Raw genomic sequence first — 25362 nt, 5'->3', positions numbered from 1 at the left:
AATATATGTAAACCACAATGACTGTAAATAAATTATCCTGTTCATATGTGTGTGTGTGCATATGTGTAGTGCACAGAGTGAGATAAATTTAGTAAGGGGGGGGGTGCTTAAGTCCCAGGGCGATTTTTGGGTCTACAGCTCTGTTCATCTCAAGCCCAGAAAGCCATGGAAGGCAGCATGGTGGGTGAGTCTTCAGCTGAGGCTGTGGTGAGCCAAGAGAAGCTCCAAGCCAGTGCCTCTTAGCAAACTTTTACAAACCCTTACACTGTGTTACTGCTGAATCAGAGGGGATTAGAGTCTCTTGTTCAACTATTTCTTTGATCTTTGACCTCAGTAGAACTAAATTTCATTTTCCCACTTGTAAAATGAGAGTAATGTGCTTGAGTCATATCTCATTCATAAAGTTGTGATGGAAAAGAACACAGTCATATCTGAAATCTCTTGGTGTTTGCTATCTTTGCAATGCTGTGACCAAAGTACCTGACAGAAATAAGTTAAGGAAATAAAAGGTTACTTTAAGTTAAGGTTTCAGTCCATCGTGGCTAGAAAAGCTTGGTGGGATTCCTGATGTTGGGAGTGCACATTGGTGTCTCCTCATAGCATGACTAAACAGGAAGCAGGCTACACAGGCCAGAACCATTAGCAACTATCACCTTCAAAGGACTATGCTTAGCAGCCTCATTGCACCACCTCCTAAAGACTTCATAGTCTTTAAATAGTGACACAAACTAGAGATCAAGTGCAAGAGAGATGAGGCCACGAGGAACATTCCAGATGCAACCACAACACTAACGTCAGAGTGATTATGGTAGAGTAAGATCTGACAGACTATCCCAAGGTAAGGTGGCTTTATAATACACAGTTAAGAACTCACGCTCTGGGGAGAGGCTAACTCAGTCTGCAGGCTACTTTATTTACTGCCTGTGGGCCTCTGGGAAGTATACTTTACCTTGGTTTTGTCATTTCCTAGTTGCGAATGGTTCCTTGGCAACTGACCTTATCTCATTATACATTGCCCTGTTATTAAAAAGGTGGTGATTATAGTATGTACCTCGAAGGGTTGTTATAATGAGCAGGTTAAGAAAGGGTATATCTTTCTTAGAACACTCCAATAATACTGCTGGTCATTACCACCATCTCGGGGGACTTGTTGTTTCCTTCTCCAAGGCTGGTCCATGTGACCTAGACCTCTGCCAATCAGTCCTTTGAGACTCCTTGTCTGAAGCTATTGGTTGGTAATGAGTGAGTAAATTAATCAAAGCCAATGATTCCTGGCTGGGAATCAAATTCACAGTCAGCGCAGGGTTTAAGGATAATCATTGCCCTGAGAGCCACAGTTAACCACCACACATTCCCGAATCTGCTGTCCATTGCTCCAAAGTACATTTAGCAGAGAAGACAATGGGAAGAGGAATGTTTCTTTTGGGAATTTGATCCCTGCTTCAAACCATATTTCTGCTATTAAGCCAATATAGTACCTTCTCACCCTCTTTTCTGAATACGTGTGTTACAGCCAACTATGTACATTTGTGTGCCTGTATGTAGAGGCCAGAGGTCAGTGAGGTTAGTCGCCTTCCTCTATCACTCTCTACACTACTTTAGGAGACAAGATCTCTCACCAAACTTGGCGACTGGCTAGACTGGCTGCCCAGCAAGCCCCAGGGGATCCTCCTGCCTCTGCTTCCCAGCACTGCCAGACATGGATTTTTATATGGGTGCTAGGGATTCGAACTTGCGTCCCCAGGCTTGTGGGATAAATACTTTACCACATGCCCCATTCCTTCAGACCTCCCTCTTCTTAATACGATTACTTTGCAACAATGAATTCATGGGAATATGATAGTATGATTATATTATTATGGCCTCCAACAAAAGGCACCCCAATTCTCCAGAACAGATTGGGTCTGGCCCTGTCATTAACATTATACTTCCAGCCTCAAACAGAGAATAGTCACATGATAATGACTGATGAACCTTCATCTGAATGATGGGCACATTACAAGCGCAGACAACACTGCCCTTTTCCAAATTACACTTGAGAGCACAGGGTGAGAGACGAGTCAAGAGCTTCAAGCCCATGACCTTCAAGTCGTAGCCCCCAGGCTGGAATGGAAATTAGCTAGAAACCATCATTTCAAATTTCAAAAGGTCACCATTTATGAAAGGGTTCCTTGATGCTTGTTCAGAACCAGATGGTAAGTCAGACGGAGAGGAAAAGGCCAGTGGCACACAACTTGCTTCTGCGAGACCCAGGAAACCCTATCTGTGCCCAGTTAGACCACAGTGACCTGAGGTGGCTTTCCGACTTTTAGCGTTGGTTAACTTGTCACATGAAATCTCTTGTAATGGCTTCTCATCTGGTTCTCTCCATTAGGAGAGGTTAGGATACGCAGCTCTGGCTGACTTCCGGTCAGCAAGGCGCTATTTGTGCAAGTAATTAGACAGGCCGTCCCGTACTTCCCTGTAGCACACCCGGTGGCCCTCACAACACCACAACCTGACTGTTAAATGGGAAGTGATAAATACAGTGTCTTCCAAACCCAACTCATTGTCTCTCACCCTCACTAAACTTCCTGTCACTCGAGGGTGTCACAGTCAATTCAAAAACTGAAGGGAGAAAAACCCAGAGTGCTCTGACCTTGTTCCCCTTCACCCTCCGCTGTGCCAACTAGGAAGTTCTGCCTTGAAGCGTCTTCTCAGCGTGTGGCCAATGGCCCATCAGCACTGCTCCCTTCTTAGGACAGGATCCTAACACTATGGCTGGTCTATTAGGTCAAGACCTGTTTCTCCCTTTTCTATTTGTGTGTATGTACTGCACATGTGTGCGTATTTGCATGCTTGCACACGTGTGTGCATGTCTCACTGGCCAGCACGCTTTGGAGAATCCCCTATCTCCCTTGGCATTATAGACAGGCTACCACACTCCTTCAGACATACATATGTGGGTTCTTGGGATCAAAAATCTGGTCTTCATGCTTGCCTAGCCAGCACTTTAATAGATCCATGTCCATAGCTCCCAGTAAGAGGTCTCTTAACAAGTCTTCAAATGTGACTTTTTCTTCCCTGTTCTGGTCATACTCCAGACAGAACTTCAAAAGTAAAAATCTAACAATGTTAGATTTTTAAAGACCTTTGCTGTGTGTGTGTGTGTGTGTGTGTGTGTGTGTGTGTGTGTGTGTGTGTGTGGTGCGCCATGAAGGCCAGAAGAGGAGGAGACTGGAATTAGAGGAGGTTGTGAGCTACCAGATGTGGGTGCTAGGAACTGAATCGTGGTCCTCTGCCGGAACAACAGGTTCTCCTAACAGCTGAGCTACTTTGCATCCCCAAACCATCATTTTGAACTATCCACAGTGTTCCTGCTGCTCCCAGAATAGTGTAAATCTGGATGTATCTTCTAAGTCCAGCAACTTCTGTTGCTTTGCCGTCTTCTGCACTCACGCCACCTATGGGTGCAGACCTGGCTGAGCCACTCCTGACTATTTGGGGCTCTCTCCTGTTCTTTCTTCAGCCGCCAGATCTACATCCATGCTACTTCCTCTTTTCAGAACACACATTCCGTCTCTCATCTCTAATACTCACACATCCTTGCTTTCCTGTGCAAGTTGTAATTTTTCTTTTGGATGATTCTTTTTAGTCCAAGGTATGTCACAGAGTCCTACTATCTGAGTGTAGATTCTGTCCTGAGGAATGGTTGGGTGAGAGAAATGCTCCCCTTCCCCAGGCTGTGCCCAGGGTTTTTTCTTTGTTACATAGAGATAATGAGAGTAGTTAAAAGGCTCAGATGTGAGGGTGTGGATTACTTAGCATGGATGTTGGCAGATAAACCGAGTGTTACACGTGTTTATTAGTGCTTTACCTGCTGGGATGGTCGATCTTCACTGTCAACTTGACTAAATTTAGAATCACCTCGGAAACACATCTCTGAAAGCATCTGTCAGGGTGTTTCCAGAGAGGTTAAGCAGGGTGATTTTTATCTATGTCTACACCTTTGCCCTGTGCCACTGGTAATTTCCAAATGTGTATTTGGAGATCATATTGCCATCGACCTTCTAGACTTTTCTTTTACTAGAGTTTTTCTAATAATGACTTGGCTTATCTCTCAGCATAGTCCTAAACTGATTCTACATGGTCCCCAAATTATTTTAAAAGCATCAATAAAAACTAGTCTCAGTGACATATATCTGTCATCCCAGCACCCAGGAGGCTGAGACAGGAGCACAGTGAGTTCAAGCCTAGCTTGAGCAACATAATGAGAAAACCAGAGTGCCAAAACCAAAAGAAAGAGGATATAAGATATAAGTTCATCTGACCACAAACTAGCAGAAGTAGCCACAGACTCCAGCCATCCTTTCTAGTGGATAAGATCACTCATAAGGCTGTAAAAAGTGAAATCATAAGACGAGAGTAAGGGGAGAGGGAGACAGGGGAGAGAGAGGGGAGAGAAGGGGGACAGGGAAGGGGAAGAGAAAGAGAGGAGAGAGAGAGAGGAGAGGGAGGGAGAGAGAGAGAGAGAGAGAGAGAGAGAGAGGGGAAGAGAAAGAGAGGAGAGAGAGAGGAGAGAGAGAGGAGAGAGGGGGAGGGAGGACGAGAGCGGAAAAAGAAAGAAGAGGGAGAGAGGGGTGGGGAGAGAGGGAGGGAGGGAGACAGAAAAGAGAGACAGTAGAGACAAAGATGGAGATAGACACAGAGACAGACAGGAAGAAAGAAAGAGAGTGAGCAAGCCCTCTGGTGCTTCTGTGTATTACAGAGTATCAGCTACTGTCCTGCTGCGGTGACAGAACACCTGAGAGCATAAGACAGGATGAGTTTATTTTGGCTCACAGTTCAAGGATACTGTCCACCGGAGGCAGCACGAGGCAGCTGGTCATTTTGTATCTGCAGTGAAGAAGCAGTGAGGCAGATGCTTGCTCAGCAGTAGGAAGACTGGCCAAAAGGAGTGATTGTTCAGGGAGCCCCAGCAGTCTTATCCACTCTGTAAAAGCTCCCTCCTGACACAGTCTCTTCAATTATAGGTTACAAAATGGTCAGTTGATAAGTTTAACCCCCATGCACCAAATGCCCGAGGATGTGCAGCTCCTTCTCCCTGTGCTTTGCTTCACCTCACAGGGGAGTTATGTCTTTACAGATCTCTGCTCCCCGTAGAGCCACAGCTTTGCTTTGTCGGCATTCCCTAACAAAGCCACAGAATGTTATGAATCCTCCAGGTCCCATCAAACGTTACCTCTGCAGGGTTGCGTTTTAATCAAAGCCACCTCTTCCAGGACTTACTGAAACCACACATTGCCTCTTACATCCCAGAGTCGGCAGAACAACAACTTAGCCTCGCTGCAACTAAAGAGGACTCGGAGATAGAGGCCAGAGCTGCCAGGGAAGTGTTTCATCTCTCACCAGAGAGAAAGCAGATCGAGAGAATGAAAAAGCTGACGACTGTGTTTCTTGTCTTCGTTTCTTCCCTCAACCCTTTCAAGTTTGTCAACAGAAGTGAAAACAGAACCAAGGAAAGGCTTGCAAATCTGGTCTTCAGATTCCACACATCTACACATCATCATGCTTTTGCTTGTGTGGATGGTATCAATTTGATATCTCTTGTAGCTCACATAAGGGTAAATGCTTATCTTAAAACTCACAGGAAAGTGGCCGTAGATCCAATTGCGTGTTAGTGTAATGCATTTCAATGTAACTTCTGTTTCCGGAACAAAAGGGAGAAGAAGGGTGGTGTTTCTTTTCACTTGTTTGGCAGGTCTTTCACTTTTCAAAGTGTTTATTTAGTGTGTGTATCTCTGTGTGTATACACTCAGGCCACTGTGCGTATGCAGAGGTCAGAGGTGGGCACCTTGTAGGAGTCAGCTCTCTCCTACCTGGGGTCCCGGGGATTGAGCTTATCACACTGGGCAGCAGGCATCCACACACTGAGACATCTCCCTGGCAAACTTCTTTAAAGCATAGTTTCCACTTGCTTCTGCATTTGATCTGCTGCCAGATGTTTGGATAAGAGTACATGAAGAAACCCCAGCTTTATGGAGATGTATGACCGGAAAAGAGGGAACTGTGTGAATGGCCTCTGGAAACAATTGTGCCTACTTGTTTTCCACCTGACACCAAAGCTCAGTGAGCAGTGGCTTCTTAAGGGCTTTCTCCTAGTTAGACCATGGAGCTGTACTGACTTTTCCTGAGGATCTGAGGATCGTGCTTCTTATGCTATGTTGTTGCCCTATGCTCACTTAGGACGATATTTTGTTGCTGTTCATGAGACAGGGTCTTACTATGTAGCATCAGCTGACCTCTCATGCACACCAGGCTCTTCTGAAGTTCACAGACATCCATCTGCCTCTGCCTTCTGAAGTGCTGTCCTGCCTGGCTATTTGAGCCTAATTTTGTTAACAGCATATGTTTGGTTTGGTCGTTTGGAAAATATTGATTCATTGAATTATGCAGGTTTTTTTTAAAATTGGGCACATTTCATCACACAATATTAGAAGAAAAAAAAGAGCATCGAATTGGCTTCCAGAGCCAGATACAAGTTTTCCAAAACTGTAGTTTTCTCTTGAAACCTTGAATTTTATCCTTGGCAACAAATATAGTTGGTTGCTTTTTTTTTTTTTTTTTTTTTTTTTTTTTTTTTTTTTGGAAGTGACAGGCTCAGTTCCTTTTTTTTCTTTAAGAAAATGTCTGCCAAAGACCTAAGCCTGAATAACCATAATTTTCCCATCAGTCAGTCATTTTTTTTCAAAAAATATGGCATCTCATGGAGGGAAAAGCAGGTAGTTTAGCTCACAGCTCAGTAGCTTAGGGCTTTCTCTGGAGACACCCAGCAGGCATAGGCTTGCAGTGGAAGTTTTCCTTATGTACTTCTTATATTTTTAGGAGGCTCCATAACCTGAGAGTTAACAAAATCTATCTTTTCTAAAATCATCATTATAACCATCATCATCATCTCCTCCTCCTCCTCCTCCTCCTTCATTTAGGGTATTTTAAAGTAAATCTAACCATGGTGATACTGACTATGGAAAACTGTCCTGACTGGTCGTTGAACTTCAATGGGGTTGTGCCTGTTGTGCACACTCCACTGTGGTTGTGCAACCATCACAGCAGTGGAAAAGATGTGTCTGCTTTTATCACTCTTATTGATTTGAAATCATTTTGAACTTGCTGACATGACCTCTGCAGACTGGCCTGACCCTGCCTGACCTTAATGCTGTGAGAACACTAGCTCTGGCTTTAAGATGAGCAATACTGGTTTTCAGATTTCTGTGACCTGAGTTTGGATCTCACTGGCTCTGGTGTGAACCAGGGGCCTCTCTGAGTCCCCTGTTAAGTGAGGATAATACCCTGAAGAGTCTTGCAGGACTAAGAAGAGGTTTGTAAGCAAGCACTCAATATACACTGGCTGTTGCTACTTACTAAATTCTACTAGCTCCCCAGTGTAGTTCATCTGAAGATGTTCTAGAACCATTCATATGAGAACAATCCAATCCAAGATTTGTCACTGACTGCTATAAATATGACTTGCTGGTACTGCTTCCATAAGTTAAATCATTGGTTTGACCTCAGTCTTCTTTGAATCTTGCAAAGATTCTTAGTGACAAAACAGTAGTTTCCATAGTCTGAAAGATTCTCTCCTGTTGACCAAACAGTGCCGATGAGTAGATTGTGTTTAGTCTATGCTGTGCAAATGGAAATAACCAACACTTATGCTGGGCTCAGGCACTTTTATAAGCATTGTACAGGTATTAACTAGTCACACAATGCTGTAATCAACTACACTGACAACCATCACTTTATAGATGTATTAGCTGAGATTCAAAGAGGTTAAGCAATATGCTCGGTCACTCAGCCATAGTGATTGAACTTGGATCTGACCCCAAGTCATGTTGTAGCACAAGTCTGTATGAGTTACTTTTGCATCCTTGTGACATAAACAACTTAAAGACAAAGCTATATTTGGGCTCACAGTTTCAGAGGGTTCAACCCAGCATATCAGGAACTTGTCAGGGGTAGTGTGCCCTCGAGGATTCCCAGGGATCTACTTCTTCCAGTTAGGCCAACATCCCAAAATTTCCATGAACAGCACTGCTCCCTGGGAACCAGATATCCCAGATATGAGTCTATGGGGAAAGTGTGGATCCAAATGAACCTGTGGCGGATAGTATGGATCTAACAATAATTGATTGACTTCTCTTATTGTTTCCTGTGCGTTCTTTTTCAAGTTTTTTTGTCTTTTGTTTTGTTTTCTTTTTTGTTGTTGTTGTTGTTGTTGCTTGTTCATTTGTTTTTTGAGACAAGATCCTTCTATGTAGCATTGGCTGGCCCAGAACTTACTATATAGCCCAGGCTGGCCTCCAAATTTCTGCTGTCATCTTGCCTCTGCTGTTGGGATTACAGGCATGCACCACCACATCCTCTGTAAGGTTGAATTCTTAGGTTCTGGGTGATGTTGAGGAAGCAGGACAAAGGATATGTAGTTTTCTCAGGCCTGTGTTTTGAAGTTGGCCTGTTTTAAGACTCAAAGAAAGCTTTGAATCAATCAGAAAAATGCAGAAATTGTGCCAGAAAGCCCAAGTGCAGTATAAACATATGCACAGAGTGATTTTGAACACTGGGCTGAGTGTTAGGAGATGCCATTTGAATGCTTTTCTCTGAGTGACTTGGAGACTGTGCCTTTGAAACCACACAGAGAAGAAGATAGCCTTAGAATGCAACTTGCTTTGTGCTGGACACAGTCTACAGTCACAGCTGTGGTAACTCATGTCATTTTTCAAACTCTGACTTTATTACTGAAACACAGAAGATGCTGGTTCTTTACAGACCCACTTTGCTAATGGAGTGCATGTTGGGATGTTTTATTTGCAGAGTTGAAGCTGAAGCCTAGGGCCATGTGCATGCCAGGCAAGTACTCTGCCTACAGGCTACCCTTTTTCTCTTCTGACTCTTTCTCTTAGTGATATTTTAAGTTTTTCTTTGACAGATTCATATTCTCCCATCTCCTACCTGACTAAAGAGACTCATGACAAGTTAGAATGCTGAGACTACATGACTAGACTATGCTCACTCAGGCCTTCCCAAGTTCAGGAATCATTGCAAGAGGGGAAGTAGAGTGAATGAAGGATGGGAGGTTGTTGTGAGACACTATCTTCTGGTCATTGCATGGCCACTGCACTCACCAATGCATAGCAGCTGTGGTGACCTACACAAGAGCTACACAAGGTCAAGTTAGAATGGTTCTTATTATAAAAAAGGTAACAACACAATTGACAGATGTGATGGGTCGAGATGAGGAACCTGGACATTTTCATTCTGTAGTATGGGAAGCTAAGGCATTCTGCCCAATGTGGATGGGAAAGAAATGAAGATTTGTGTTGTTTTTAAAATTTATAGAGCTAATCAATACAGAGACTGGAATGAGCTGGATAAATCCTTACCTATCATGGCAGGAAGTCAATAGATTATAAATCAAGAAATAGAGAGATGAACATATGATTTAGAGATATGGGAATAAACACAGGGAGTATCAAATCAGAAATGGCTTTTTTAAAAAGCCATTTCTGTGGCTCTGAGGGTTGAGTCACACAGAAATTGTCAAATTGTAATGACAAAGGATTGTCATTACAAACCTTTCTTTATATTGGATTTTAAAATTCAATAAGATTAAGTGTCCTAATAAGTTGAAAGATGTTTTAGTTACTCTTCTATTGGTGTGGTAAGACACTATGACCAAGGCAACTTAAAGAAAAAAGAATTTATTGGGGCTTATAGTTTTAGAGGATTAGAGTCTGTGGTCATCATGACTGGGAACATGGCAGCTAGGAGCTAGAGCAGTCACTGAGAGCTCACATTTCAATCCACAAGCACAAGGCAGACAAAGTGAAATGGAAATGATGCAGGCTTTGGAAACCTCAGAACCCACTTCCAGTGACATGCCTCTTTCAACAAGGCCACACCTCCTAATCCTTCCCAAACAGTTCAACAGTTGGGGACCAAGCCTTGAAATATATGAGCCTATGGTGGGTATTCTCATTCATACCACGACATAAGATCAATCTCGGAAGGCTTTTGAGTAAATTAAGAACAACATTAACTTGAAGAGAAAAGCATTCTCTCTGTTAATTGTTGACAAATGACTTAGTAAAGCAGCAAATCAGAGAAACTCTATCTATTAGCCAGTTAACAATTATGAGCAGCGGAGAAAGATGAAAGAGATTATTGGTTGATTTTGTTTTATATTGGGGTCTGCTTTGTGTTAAGTTTGCATCCTTCAAAATGTTTTGAAAAAATATATAAAGGCTATGGAAATAGTTTGGTGGTAGAGAGAGCTCACAGAACACCTTGAGTTTGATTCCCAGTTTGGCAGAACAAGATCAAAAGCATCCAACAGGGAAAATTCTACTCAAAAGAATATAAGAAAAACCAACTATCTAGAATTTTGAAAAAGTTTAACCATGAAAAAGAGGAACTGGGTATGCTATGTACAACAGCAATCCCCAAACTTGGGAAACTAAGGCAGGAAGATCTCAAGTTTGGAGCCAGCCTGGGCTGTAGAGTAAGGTCAAGACCAGCTAGAGATAGAGTGTGATTCTGCCACAAACAATGAAGTGCACATACACACACACATACACATAGACACACATACACACATATGCACACATATAAACACAGGCATGCATGAATGCACACACACAGACTCACACAGACACAGAGACACAGACACAGACACACACACACAAACACACACACACACACACACACAGACGCATGCACACACGTGCACATGCTTTCCCATGCATGCCCCCAGACACACACACAGGCTAAACCCTTGGAATGCCTTTATGGGGAAGATGTTGCTTTCCTGCTCTCACTGCCTTCTGCTTAGCTGTAAGAACCCAGGAGCTCTGACTTCATTTTTATATCTGGCCAGCACCGGACAGGTCAGCCCTCTGTGTATTCTATACAGTTCTTTTTGTGTATTTGGCACATGTGGTTTGAGCACCTAGTGAGGCCAGTCACTTTGAAGACTCACAGCCCTTAGAACATTTCCATGACAACCCGACATTGACTAATCCAGGAACTCCTCCTCTTAGCAGCAGGAGCTCTACCCACTGCTTGCCTCTTCAGCCGCATCTTCTCCACACAGCTGCGAGCAGAGACAAGAGCCTGGCCTTCCTTCTGCGGTGCCTCACGCATCTTCCCAACACGGCATGGTGTCTAGCGCACTGCAGCAGCTTGATAGGCACTTGCAGTTTGAGGAACCCAGGCTGAGGGTCCCTCTGCTGGAAACCCATCTTGCATCTCTTGTTGGATTTCTAAGCTGAGCAGGGCCCCTGCATGGGAGGAGCCTACTGGAGCTGGGTAGGACTAGAGGCTCAATGAAGAGAATCTGTGGGTCAGGAAGAAGTTACTCAGCAGGAAGAAGGATTCTAAGCACGTTGAGAGGTTCGCTAAGTACTCAACATTCTCATTGACGCCCCTTATTGTATGATTTCCCCCAAATAGGAAATAAAGTGCTGAAAATAAGGGACCATAGGCTTGTCTTCAGAGAAAGTGAAGAAGGAAGACCATTCTGAGCTATTCTGTTGTGCCTGTCACAGAGGGGAGGGGCAGGATGGGCAACCATTTTGAAGACTAGATTTAGTGCTCTTGTCTAATAAAATCTAGAGAGACCCTGGGACAATGTGCAGCAAATGATACTGCTGAGGAGATCCAGAGCACGGACAAGGACCTGGGTTCAATCCCCAGAACCTGGAGTAGGAGGGAGATGGGGGGAGATGAGCAGAAGAGAGGAAGAAGTGGGATGAGAGGGGAGGAGAGAGGGGACAGAGAGGAAAAGAAAGGGGAGAGGGAGAGGAGGGGAGGAGAGAGGAAAAGGAAGTAAAAAGAAGTAAAAGGAGGAGGGAGAAGAGAGGAGGGCTAAAGAGGAATGGGGAGGAGGGGGAGGAAGGAGGAGAGAATGAGAGGAACAGGGAGGATGGTGATGGTACGAACACATTCCACTCCTTCCTAGGCTCTGAACCCAGGTCCTATATGAGCTGCACTCTAACACCCCAAATTAATCTGTGTCTTTTCTTATAGATCCCCCCTCTCAGCCTCACTGGTCTTGAGCATCACGCTCAGCTCCACTGGACTTCTTGAGCAACAGAACAGCTCCCCCTCAGCCTTCGCAGTCCCTGTTCCTTCCACCTGGGACCCATCCCTCACAGAGACACTTGGTTTGTTTCCTCACTGCCTTTCCACTTTGAACTCCATGTCACCTTCTCCGTGAAGTCCACCTTGACCACAGTATATAAAACTTCACACACACACACAAGCCCACAACACCCTCCCCTGGCATACCTTCCCTATGTCAGGACTGGATTTTTTTCTTGAGCCAAAGAGGCGTCTTTACAGCAGAGCCTCTGGGACGGTAACTGGAAATTCATCTTTGGTGTTCCTGGCTGATTTCTGTAGTTTCAGACTTTATTATTCTAGTCCCTGCCTCCTCCCACTGCTCAGGAGTGAAGCTATCCGTCGAGAGGAGAGAGAGAGGGAGAGAGAGAGAGAGAGAGAGAGAGAGAGAGAGAGAGAGAGAGAGAGGTAAAAGAGGCCATCACAGCCCCTCACAGCACCTTTAACTCCGTCTAACACCATTACCTCTTGATATAGTTTTTTTTTTCTTTTTTTGCTAAAGACTTAGAGCATTTTGACCATAAGCGTATTGCTCTTTGGTAAAAAGTAACACTTTGGAAAGAATAAAGGAAGGCCTACTTTACAATACAAATGTTAAAGCATTGTCCAATCGCAAACAGCTATTTGGTTCTGTGTTCCACACTTTTAAGGAGCTAGGAGGATGTGCTTTAAATGTGTGTCTATAGCGACTCGTCTGAACTAACTTCTGTGGGAGACAGGAGGGCTTTTGTAATGGATGAGGTAGCGGAAGGCCCCCCCAGAGCTACCCGTGGTTTCTGGAATATTACTTTAATTGAATAAGTGCATATCATTGTGTTTCTAGGACAGAAATGCACAGCGCCAAACAGCATATGGTACAGTGGTGTTGATGCCAGCCCCTACATGTGCAGGTAACAAATACATTGAGAAACTCAGGCACGGGGGACAGAAACAGTGTCTGCTGGGTGTGTATGCAACATGTCCACACAGCATGGATTTGCTTTTCTTTTTTCCTTCCCCAAGTTTGCACCCAGAGTACTGAGAGAACTCGAAGATGAGACTGTTGGAGAGCTGCGTTACATCCCAGGATGACTTAGAGGACAGAAGACAATGGCACAGAGATCAGAGGATCAGGAGAGCCATGCCTCTCAGATTGAGGGCAACTAGATTGAGACCTCGTGACTGGAGTTCTAGATGTGCTATTAAAAGGGCAATTCATAGGCACTTCAGAATCAAACATCTAGGGCTGAGGAGACAGTGAAATGAACAAAGTGTTTTCTGCACAAGCAAGAGGACCTGTGTTTAGATGTTCCTTGTAGCCACATGACATCGGAACACAGTGGTGTGTACCTGTAACCCTAACACTGATCATGGGGAGTGGAGGGGACAGGAGGAGCCTGGAGCCTGCTGGCCAGCCAGTCTAACAAAAATGTTCAGCACTGTTGGGGATTAGCACAGGGACACCAGAAGCTTAAGCTAATCAAATTCCTCTCCGGCCTTCAATGAACTTAAAGTATATTTCGTAAGCATATACTACACACTGGGCTCTGGGCCTACGCTACTGGTTCCTGGGAATGTGGTGGCCAGAGTTCTCGGATGATGTGTCTTCTAACGTTCCAACTAAATGGTAAAATGGTGATGTTAAGACTTTCCTACCCTTTGTCTTATTCCATCTCCCTGCTTTTGGCTCACTCTTACCCACAATCAGTAAGAATAGAGCTTGGTGGTATATTGGTCTGCTGTCTGCTGTTCTTCTGAGATGACTGAACCCCTCTAAGTGCTTCATGAGAAACTAGCCAAAACCTGATTTCTGCCTGACACTGCATTTAAAGCTCAAAGGAGTCAAATCAGTGATGCGCGCAGAGTTTAATCCTCAGGAAAGGGGACAGGCATGAATCTAATAGTCTCCCCAATTTAGCAAGCCTCAAGCTCTGGTGTGGAAGCAGTGGAGTGCAGGCTCATAGCTTGTGCCTGCTGCCTCTGATCAGCCTCTCGTGCTTCTTCCAAATGCTCTGTGTTTTCTTTCAAAGGGAAATGTCATTGGATCTATGGAGGGATTTCTTCATAGCCCAGTGCTATGTGTTGAAACCCTGTTGGTTTTTACCTTTTCCTTTCCTTGGCATTGTCTTCTGGATTTACAATAAAAATTGTTGACACTTAACATTATGTTTATAAGTGGTACATGTGTATATGATTACACACACACACACACACACACACAGATGTTTAGGTATGGTGGCCAAAGGTTGATGTCAAGGTATCCTTCTGTATCACTTTCTCCCATTTTTTTGGAAGTGGGGTCTCTCACAGAACCTGAGTATTGCTAAGACTAGCTGACCAGCGAGCTACAGGACTTGCCTGTGCCTACCTCCCCAACACTGACTGGTATTACTGGTTTGTACCACCACTCATGGCTCTTTTACATGGTGCTGAGGATCCAAATCCAGGTCCTCATACTTGAGCATTAGGTATTTTGCTGACCAGGCCACATTGCCATCCGCAGCATCAGGACTTTTCATATTTGCAGCTATTGATCAGTTGTGTGACTGACATTAGGCTTTCCCTGACAAAGCAGGTGGAACGAAGCCCATCTTGCCAGGTCTGGGCTTTTAACTGGGGGCAGATAGTGAAGAGGTTTGGTTGGGTCTGTGCCTTGTATCCCTACCAGCTCCCAGGGTTGAGGTTCTGTTGAGCCTCTGTCTCCTTGCTTGGTGGCACAGAAAGGCTATCGGTAGACTGGCTTTTAGGATAATCAGCTGATCCTGCGTATCCAAGTGCCTGACGCATAATTAATGAGAGACAGCAGATGGGAGGACTTGAATCCCAGCTCTGTCTTCCTGTATGGAAGTCTAGAAAATGTGGATAGCAGTAATATCTATTTTCTGAAGAAGTCATGAGGACCAAGTTATACTTGTTAAATGCTTGTGTAGAACACTGTTTAAATACTGTATGTCTGCTGTTAAACAGATAAATAAACAAACGTTCAGGGGATGGCTAGGAAAATGAGCACACAACCCGACACAATAATAGTGACGTGGTATATGGAAGGTGATTGCTAAGTGTCAGCTGCTATTTGTACTGTTTTCTCGTGACTGCCTTCAAGGACTGCCATAGTTCATTCTTCTACGCCTTTCTTGGAAGCACGTGGATCCCACAGTCTTGCTAATAGCATCCCACCTAATTACCAATATCGGGATGGAGGAGCGCATGCTCCTTGGAGGTAGGCCATTTCCTGTGATCCAGGATATAGGACCACAAGTAAATCTTCCTTGCAGAGCCATCTAGGGGTGGAGAGCTTCTAGATACAGCTGGTCAAGTTCATGATTTGAGGGTAAATGCTGGTCAACCCTTGAATTTTCCTTCAACTGCATATAATTTTATACTTCCAGTGGCTCCCCTTTGTGAGGGAGTAGTAGAGCCTTGTTTCTCAATGGCAGCAATCCCATGCCCTTTAAGGAAACAGGTCTAGAGCACTAAGAGAGGTGAGACCAACACTTCTCCTACTTAGCTCACTGTTGTCACTGCTTGTCCAGCTAATGCCTGAGTGGTAAGACCCTATATGTTGGGTTTCTTGGGGTCCCTTCCTAGTAGCATGCTTCCTTGATGTGAAATGACTAACTTGGGACTGTTCTTGCCCATCTCACCTTGGCTCCTACCACTGACTGAGCCCCATGCTACTGAGATTTCAGTTGCCAACCCAGTATCCTGTAACTATTTTTTGATTATTTTTTTAAGATTTATTTATTTTATGTATATGAGTACACTGTTGATTTCTTCAAACACACCAGAAGAGGGCATTGGGTGCCATTGAAGATGGTTGCAAGCCACCATATTGGAATTGAACTCAGGTCCTCTAGAAGAGCAGTTAGTGCTTTTAACTGCTGGTCCATCTTTCCAGTCCCCTGCACCCCGTAACTATCTTTAAAGCATCTTCTCCTAGTAGATAGATTCAGGTCTGCACGAAGGTTGATTGGATTGGGGGCTGACATACAGTCCCTGCTGGACCCCAAGTCAAGAGAACTAAAGTAACGTGACTTCTTCAAAGCATCGCTCAAATGGGCTAAGGGCTTTTCAGTCAATGAGCATCTTTCTCCAGTAAGACGCCCAAGCTTCCTTCAATGTACAGAACCTCATTATCCCAGAGAGGTTGCCCTATTGTTATGCAGTCTTTCAACATGGCTGTTTCCTTTGGACCTTCTTGCTGAGATATACACATGTGTAGCCACGCTGCCTAAAATGAATCCAAACCAGAGATGAAATACTAGCCTCTCTTTTCTCTACATGTCCTTGTAGGTTGTGAGCGAGTCTTCTGGGAGCCCAAGGTAACTGAAGGACCACACACACTGGAGGGAAAGAACACTGTCATAAGAAAAGCTAATTTGCTATCTTAAAGCAAATTAATTCTCTCTGACATGAATGAATCAAGAACTAATGGCCAACATATTATTGACAGAACCACAGAAACTACAAAGGAAGAGGTTGAAAAAGATTTGCTGCTTTTGACAGGCAGATACCACACTTCGAATCCAAAATGCCTCTGAACATGTTCTGAAAGTTTGCTCTCCAGCAGGATGTACCATTTGCTGAGTCCTTGGAATGTTTAGACCTCTGGCTGGCAGAACTAGTTCACTAGAGGCAGAACTTTGAAGGTGATCCCTAGTTCCTGGTGCCTGCCACTCTATTTCCTGTCTGTTATGTTGTGCCCAACTGTTTCCTGCCATTTGTTTTCACTGCCCTGATGTCCTGCCTAAGTGCCTGGGGCCAAGCAATGACTGACAGATCGAATGCTCTGAAACCGTATTCCAAACTAAGCCTTTTCTCCCTGAAGTTGCTTCTGTCTGGCATCATTTTGGTGATAGCATTTACACAGTAATACACATGGTAAGGAGACAACCAGAGGTGCAGCCATCCCCAAGATTCCATACCCACTGAAAGATGGGACCCAGGTAAGACCCCAGACCTTTGCTGTTGCACTGTACCCTTGGAGCTGTTGCTAAAGATGAGATTGTTTCCAGTAGAACAATGTGTCTCTTTGGGTGTCCAGGACAGAGGAAAAGAAATCAACCCTGGGACTTTTAAAAACGGCTTCTCTTAAACACTGTTTTCACTTGGAAGTGCTTCCATATTGCAAAGTATAACTTTCAAACTATTAAAAGCACATTTCTCCTAACTTATATAGTTGGCTGATGTCAAGCTTTATTCAACTCAACAGTAGGAATTCAACTCAACCAGCAGAATCATAAAACTGGTTTAAAAGAGGAGGTAATTTTTTTCCAGTAACAAAAGTCTGAAATAAGATCGCAAAGTTAAATGTAAAAATTGATCGGCATGCTGGAAAGCTTAAGTCACTATATTTGGGGTTAACTTTTTCTATTGACCAGGAATCATTTGTACTGTCATGGAATAAACATTTATGTTCATTTCCTCAATTTTTGAACTAAATAAAGACACAGTTACTAGATCTTAGTGCATTTCTCAACACACAATACCAATAGTTGGCCAGTCTTGGAATGTGGGTGAGCAGTGTTTCTTGTACTGCAAAGCACACAATTTCAAGCAATGAAACCAACAGAGGGAATTCCCAGGTATTTACTGTCTGTGATGGAGTCACAGGACACGGAGGCAGAATGCTGTGTGAGGTAGGAAGAAGATGGCTGAGAGCTTTGTTCAAGGAGGGCACATCTGGGACTGAAATGTTGATTAATGAGTTGAGCACAAGACCAGCATACAGAATGGACAGTTTCCATGGTTGAAGCAGGGTCATGGCCCAAGGGGTATAGTGGGAGTCAGGTGAATCCTACTTTCTATCTGTATACCATTTACTAACTGTGAAAGTGACTAGATATTTGAGCACTTAGTTTTCTATCAGATAGATCAGTTACTTCTGTATTGTGGCAACCAAAATACCCAACAGGCTTTACTCTTAACTTCATGGATTTGAGGAAGTCCTTCGAGGTCTCAGGAATGGGTGGGGTGACTTTGGCAGTGAGGAGTTTGGGCTCCTGTTCTGACCTCTACTACCTCCACAATCCTAGCTCAATCCACAGGCATGGCTGAGGTCACTTGCTCACATCCTACCTTATGACTCTGGCCCACTTTCTTCTTGCTTTTGACTCTTGGGTTTATGGGTGAGAAGAAAGAATGGAAAGAACCAGAAAAGCCAGGAGTAGAAAGTCAGGAAGAGCTCTAGCTTGTTCTATGCCATGACTTAGATAAGATGATATGTACCATCTCAGAATGAAGAAGTGTCTGTCACTAAGTTCTGAGGACATAGAGAATGTAAGACCCCGGTACCTACAGAAGTTGCATTCTGCAGGTGATACAAGAGAGGAAAAGTGTGCATTGACGTATCTGAAGGCGTCTGGCACAGGGTTTGGTACAAAGGACATAGTCAACAATCCCCCTCCTTTGTCTTCCTCAACTGCGTCTTTGCAGCTTCCCTGAAAGATTCTGAACACATAAATAAAGCTGGAACCCCATCTGCCTGAGAAAATCAGCCATCTGCAGATTTGGAAATATGGGGGAACTTCTAATGGCTGGCTAATTTTTTTTCGGTTTTCAGCCAGATGTTTGGTGTCATTCAGGCCCATCTGCAGTAGAAACATCAGTTTATTGAACTTCCTTTCCTCCATTTGAAGTTCCCTAGATTATAATCCTGAGTAAGCTTTCTTTTCTTAATATCCAGAGCCTTTTAAATGAGTTACAAAGATTAATTCATGAACTGAATATGAAAATAGAAACTTGCTTTCAAAGGCCATTTAGGTAATTTCTAGGGATCAAAACGGGCAACCTATGGACAAAATTAAGCTACAGTGTAAGTAGTTTGGATAAGCCCATGTTTTTAAAAGGTGAAATATTTGCTTGCATTTTAAAATTCAAATGCTTTTAATGCCTGATTTTTTTCCTTGATCTTTTTTCTTCTTTCCATGTATATTCATATGGTGTATATGTATGTATGCACCTACGATTATATGTGTGCCTGTGAACCTGTGTGTGTGTGTTTGTGTGTGCACAAGTATGTGTATTCATATATGGAGACCAGAGTCTGCAGTTGGGTGTCTTCTTTGGTTGCTCTCCACCTTATATGCTGAGTCAGGGTCTCTCGCCTGAACCTCAAGTTTCCTGATTCAGCCAATCTAATTATCTAGATTGCTCAGGAAATCTCCCATTTTTACCAGGATCACAGGTCTGCCATAACCACTCAGCACATACGTGGTGGAGAGATATTACTCCTAGTCCATACATTTGTGTAAAAAGAACTTAACCTATTGAGCCATCCCGCTGTCCCATGCTTGACTTTTCTTTATCTGACTTATTGTTAATGCTGCTTTCCTCCCTTGGACCTCAGTTTACTCAGATAAGAACTTTAGATTGATACACAGCTCCCCAGAGTCAAACTCAATTCAAGTCGAATAATGGTTGTTCTTCAGATGGCCTCTCCAGCTTGGTACAGTCCCCACTACCATCTACTGCCACAAACATTGAGACCAAAGTCTGGTCATCACATGTCTCTCCTGTGTACTGTCATTGTCTACCATATAACTGGGGTAAAAGAGTATGAAATGCTTTCTTTCACACTTTGCATGACTTGGCTAGGCCGCACTGATAGTGGACTTACTGTTTCTTAGCCTCATCTAAAGTTCTTATCTCAGAACTGGGTAAACTGAGGCCCCGAAGAACAAAGCAACATGAACAATTTACATGACTATTAGGGGAAAATGTGATTAGTGCCCAGGGTTCTTTGTTGCTAGGCTAGTGGTTCCCCTCACCATCTAAATGCATTGCTTTGCTTGGACCTAGGGCTTATTTTATTTTATTTTATTTTTAATGAGGGAGATGCCTACTAAGCACATTCTCATTCAAATTCACACACTGCCTTTGAAAACATGCAGCAGGTTGGTACTTTGTGAATGCCTTGCCTGCTTTCCAGATAATGAGTCAGGCAATCACTTGGGTTTCTTCTCACTGTGGGTGACTCTGCATAGGTTGATTGGTTTCTCATTCAAAGTGCATCTTTCGCTGCTCTGAGTTTGTTCTTGTCTGGTGGCTCCTGCATCCCTTCTGTCGATGCACAGATAAGCTGATTGTTTTCAGATCTGAGACTTCTGAATGGAAAAAAACCATGTGTCTGGGCATTCTCACAAGTCAATGTTTATACCGGCAGCAACTCAGCTGCTAGAGCATGAACTCGGGCTCTCTAGCAGTGATCTGAGAAGCTGCAAGTCTTAGGTGACATACCACCTGCCAAGTTGAGGTATATGACCTTGGGCAAACTATGGAACTTCTCCTAGGCTCAGTTTCCCAATCTGAGGTGGAGGTAATGACAGTCGCTACATCTCTGAGCTCCTCTGAAGATGAAAATCCCAATTGTTCGAAAACGGCACTACAACATATCAAGGACTGAGTATAAACGACACTCTGCTGGGTCATAGGGTGACAAAAAAGAAGTAAGCATCTCTTGTGGGTGCCGTGGTCCTCGTGAGCATGCACAGTCATCCCCAGGACCACTGTAAACATTCATTGCATGTTGGCTCTCGCATCATAATTTCTTGAAGGACTTTTAGAAAATTTAGATTCCAGGGATACACCATAGACCTATGGAGGCCTAGAATGAAGTTGTGGAGTCTGGTAATCTATTTTTAAAAACATATTCATGAGATTCTAGTGACTAGCCAAGTTTGGGGACAATTATTGGATATTATTGTTTTGTTAGATTTGAATACTTCTGCTGTTAGGGGCCTCATTATTGCTGGAAGCTTCTTACCCCACGCTGGTTAGTTATTTATATTTAGGTAAGACACCGACCCCCTTGAGGCCACAAAGAACATTTCAAATCTTTCTTCCAAATGACAGCCTTTCATAGGTTTGCATACAACTGTCACGTCCCTCCTGAGTATTTCCTTATTTGGGGCAAAATAATCACATTGTCTCATGACTCTTAAAGTATGTAAAAAAGGACTCTTCTAAATTATGTGTAAGAAGAAAAATGATCAAAATACTCCCTCCATAGGTCCTTTGATGTTTAAAGAACCAGAGGATGAGAATGTTGCTGTTCAGACAGGAGGAGTGAATAGAGATGGCTATCACCTTCCTCCTCACAGAGGTTGGAAATCCTAGGATATATGCTGTCTGCTGCATGTGTCTTACCAGGCAGAAAACAGAGGTTCTTGCATATTTCTTGAGCACTTGATGTGTTCAGTCTATTAAGAAGAATTTTGGCTTCCAATTTTATGCAGGCCCATCTAAATGGTTAAAAACTTTTCAGATTCAGAATGGTTCATGTATCTTACCGAATGGAATGCTTCAAAATGTAAGATTTAGCTGAGAAAAAAACTATAGGAAGTTTCCAACAAGTTTTCTCAAAAGAACTGACTAGCCCAAGAACACAGCTTCGATCCCTCTAAATCTTCCCCAATTTCCTTTCTCACTTACTCCACTAAAGCTGTGGGACACTCAGCTGTGGCTTTGCTCCCGTGCATGAACTGTAGGCACGGAGTAGAACGTTGAAAAGAAGAAGAAATGCTCCTTGTGAGGGTTTGAGGAAAGGTTCAGAAAAATGTAGGCCCCAATTTTATCCTGACAGACTTTTAAATAAATAAGGCAGGGTGAAGAATGTCAGTATTAGTGTTTAATTTTACATTTCCAGACTATTTCCAAGAGGCAGGACGAGTATAAATGACTGAGCCTGAGCTATGTCTGTGTGGTTTTGGCTGGGGAAGAACCTTTTTCTTTTAATGCCACCTATGTAGGCATCATCATGTATACCAACCACAGCATTGCAAAATGGATTTGATTCATAATTGCCAATGCAGCAAAGGGAATGGTGGAATTTCTCCAAGGTGAGTAACCTCAAACTGTAAGTGGTCAGAAAGAACCACATTTTAGTATTTCTGTTAGTAAACTGGTTACAGTGTAAGCTCGAGTAGTCCTAACTCAAGACTATTGATTCCTAATCAGTCATTTCTTGGGTTAACTGAGAGTTAAAAGGGACAAATATCTTAGCTAAGAGTATGGAGACCATTTGCAGCATTGCTGCATTTTCTGACTTCACATGAAGAGCCCTCTCCCTCCTGGGCTTTCCACCAGTTGCAAATCTGTGTTGGAAACAGAACCAACTGTAGTGGCGCTATAGTCAGGAGAGTTCAGAGCGTCAGGACGTGGGAAGGAGGCCAGAGAATGATGCAATATTACACTAGCAAGTGATGTCATAGCATTATTTCCCAAGTCATTTACATAAATGCGAGTTCCCAAGAAACCCTGAGAAATGCCACAGGGAATGCAGGGGGAGGAACCAAGGGAGATTGACTATCACTGTGATAAACTTCACTGGCTTCCAGGAAGCCAGAGAAATAACAAAAACCAACCAAACAGACAAATAAAATCCCTTCTTAGTGGCCCTTTAATCTAGTGGCTCCCCCAGGTAACAGATTCACAAAGCTTGATGTTATCTTTTTTTTTCACTCCTTGTGACACCCAAGTATTGTTCAGTGAAACTGACAGTCACCCTTCAAACGGTGAAGCAAGTTTAGTAGTGACATAGGCTACCTAAGAGCTCCACACTCTAAAAATGGCCTGCCCTCCTCATTATAATTTAGAACAAATCCTCTAATTTTTAAAATTAGAAGCAATGAGATGCAATTCTTAGAGTCAGTCTTGTCTAAATGTCAAGGAAATACATTTGGTGGTAATGGGCGTGATTTATGAATGAAGTCAGGTGGATCGAAAACACCAAGACTTCAGCTTTATTTGGAGCCTAAATAATGAAACACTTATTCATAAAGACATTTTTCTTTAGATGTGGGGGCGTGGGAGTTGGGGTTTACATATTGTTCCCTAGTATAAGTTAACAAAGGAAGTTCATGGCAATGTCTAGTTGGACCAAACTCAGAAGAAGCTGGTAAGCTTTTATTGTTTAAGAAGAAAGAAAAAAAAAAGGATCAGAGTGCCCCAGGTTAGATCAGTCCCCCAGCACCTTCCTGTCTTATCCCCTTCCTTTACTTAATAATCCCCATTCACCAAAATGCAATTAAACAAATCAAAGTCTCCTCCTCTAGACAGAGATCCAAGCAGTGCACAACATGCCTAGAGGTTCAGGATTAGAAGCTTTCTCAACTGCAGAAGGTGCTTAAGAGTGTTACAAAATCACATCACATTTAGCTTAGACCAGAAACAATCAACCAGACCCAGCCCTTCCATCCACACAGCACCTGACTCGGTAGAAGCATAGTCTAGACACACACATCTCCAACAACAATTTAAACTATTTTTCTTCCCCTCCACTGCCTCTATTTCCCCCCTCCAACACATGTCAGGACATTAGAAGCAGATCATTCAGAGCCAGTGAGAGGAATTTGTAAGTACCTTCTAAGCAGCAGGTCCTCCACAACCCGGAGTGGGTCATTACTTCTTCATTTTTCCTGCTGGTTTCATTGTCACTTGTAGATTTAGTCCTGCACACACCTCTGGAATATAGCCAGTAGTCCGTGCCCACCGCAATGGTCATTAAACTGAAAGCTGCGAAGGCTCCTACAGTGGTGATCAACATCTGGATACCTCTGTCACACATCCTCATAATTCTTCATGGTACTCTGAACGGCTGGGGGTTGGAGGGGTAGATTCAGTGACAGACTGGGAGAATCACTCTGCAGCTGGGTAACCTAGGACGGCCTCTTCCAAAAATCCAGATCTCCTTTTGTCAGCATCCACGGGGACTTTGGGAAAGCTGGGATTTCCTGTCTTGAGCTCTCTCCAGTTCCCTGAGTCCTCTATGGCCCTCGGGAGGGTGCGGGCTCCAGGGGGTTGGTCCACATCACTGCTGCGGTCAGAGGATTCCTGGGTTGCTTTCATTCCTCAGGAGCTTGGTGAGGACTAGCGTTTGTGCAGGGCATGGCTTCGGAGCTTGGAGCTGCCGGCTTGGTTTGAGATGCGCCTGGTTTCTCACAGCCCCGGGAGACTCAAGGCAAAAGAAACCCAGAGAGGTCTGGTGTGTGAGTGTGTGTGTGTGTGTGTGTGTGTGTGTGTGTGTGTGTGTGTGTGTGTGTGTGTGTACGTGTGTATGTGTGTGCGTGTGTATGTGTGTGAGTGTGTGTTTGTGTGTGTGTATGCGCGCGTGTGCGTGCGTGTGTGCGAGCGCGTGTGCTGGGGGTGAGGGCGGATGGCAAAAAATAGCTCTGCTAGGAGGCGAGTCGCTGAGAAGAGTGTTCACTGCTTCCCCAGCCTCCCAGGAAAGCTCTCCGCCTGCTCTCCACACCCCCGCGCAAACTGGAGAAAAGGGAGAGTCCTGGGGCGGGGGCCGGCCACTTGCGTCGGAGGGCTGAGGTCCGTGGTGCTGAACGGACAGCTCCCCGCCTGTTGCCCAGCCTCCCGCTTCTCAATACTGGGTCGTTGGAGGTCCGTGGTGCTGAAGGGACAGCTTTCTTTTGTGGCTGCACCGTTGCTCGCGGAGCTCCTAGGCTAGGAACCTGGGGTGCTAAAGGGTCCCTCCCCTAACACTCTCTGGTGCGTTCCTAGAGCCAACCAGGCAGCTCAGCTCTGCGTACTCAAGCCCACAACCAAGCAAAGTTTCGGGAGCCCAGGGCAGTCAGCATCAGGGCTCCAGGGCACGCTGGATCCGGCTCCTCAGAGGGAAGGGCTAAGGACAAGGACCCACAGCGCACTCTGGTGCGCGCGTCTTATCTCAGCGCCCACCCAACGCAGCATTCTCTAATCAACCCTCCTCCTCAACCCTGAGCCCAATGAGCCAGGCAACTTTGTCCTTTGCTGCAGGAGTTCACTAGGGAGACAGAAGCAGGGAAAGATCTAATCTTTTTAAAGGGATGGGAGACTCTAACTGGTGGCTCACTTGGGTGGGCAAAGTGTTGTCTGTGTATCTCTGTCTCAATTTCTTTCCTTAGAAAACAAACCAATATGTCTACCTTCCTGTCTCCGGAGCTCGGGTTTACATATGAGACAGTGTGCTCACATCAGACTCAGAACCATTCATATGTATATATGAACATATACCTCGAAAGGGCTGAAGGGAATAAATGTACCTAGACTGTCGTTCACATATCAGGGACCTTGGGTGAAGGAATGTAAGGGTTTGGTCCCTGAATACGCTTCTTAGATATTTTCACACTTTTACATCTGAGGGGATGGTGAATTCAGGATGAGAAAGCATTGAAAAAAATATCAGCTTCTTTCCAAAGGCCCTGATGCTGTTCATTTGTTAACATCTTCTAAGTCAGA

The 25362-nt window shown here is 44.1% G+C and overlaps 1 protein-coding gene across 2 annotated transcripts in view; it reads right to left on the bottom strand.

Annotated features, from left to right (window-relative positions):
* Positions 1-24562, bottom strand: part of Cacng3 (calcium voltage-gated channel auxiliary subunit gamma 3) — a 95887-nt gene extending 71325 nt beyond the window's left edge. Inside the window, exon 1 of one of the 2 annotated variants that reach the window (XM_063270769.1) lies at positions 23497-24562. In XM_063270769.1, the coding sequence (XP_063126839.1) occupies positions 23497-23707 (211 nt within the window). In that variant the 5' untranslated portion in view covers positions 23708-24562. 2 annotated transcript variants of the gene reach the window in all.
* Positions 24563-25362: the final 800 nt, after the last annotated feature.

The sequence above is a fragment of the Rattus norvegicus genome, chromosome 1, assembly GCF_036323735.1.
Source record: "Rattus norvegicus strain BN/NHsdMcwi chromosome 1, GRCr8, whole genome shotgun sequence".
NCBI lineage: Eukaryota > Metazoa > Chordata > Mammalia > Rodentia > Muridae > Rattus > Rattus norvegicus.
This window is presented reverse-complemented; position numbering and strand designations above follow the sequence as displayed.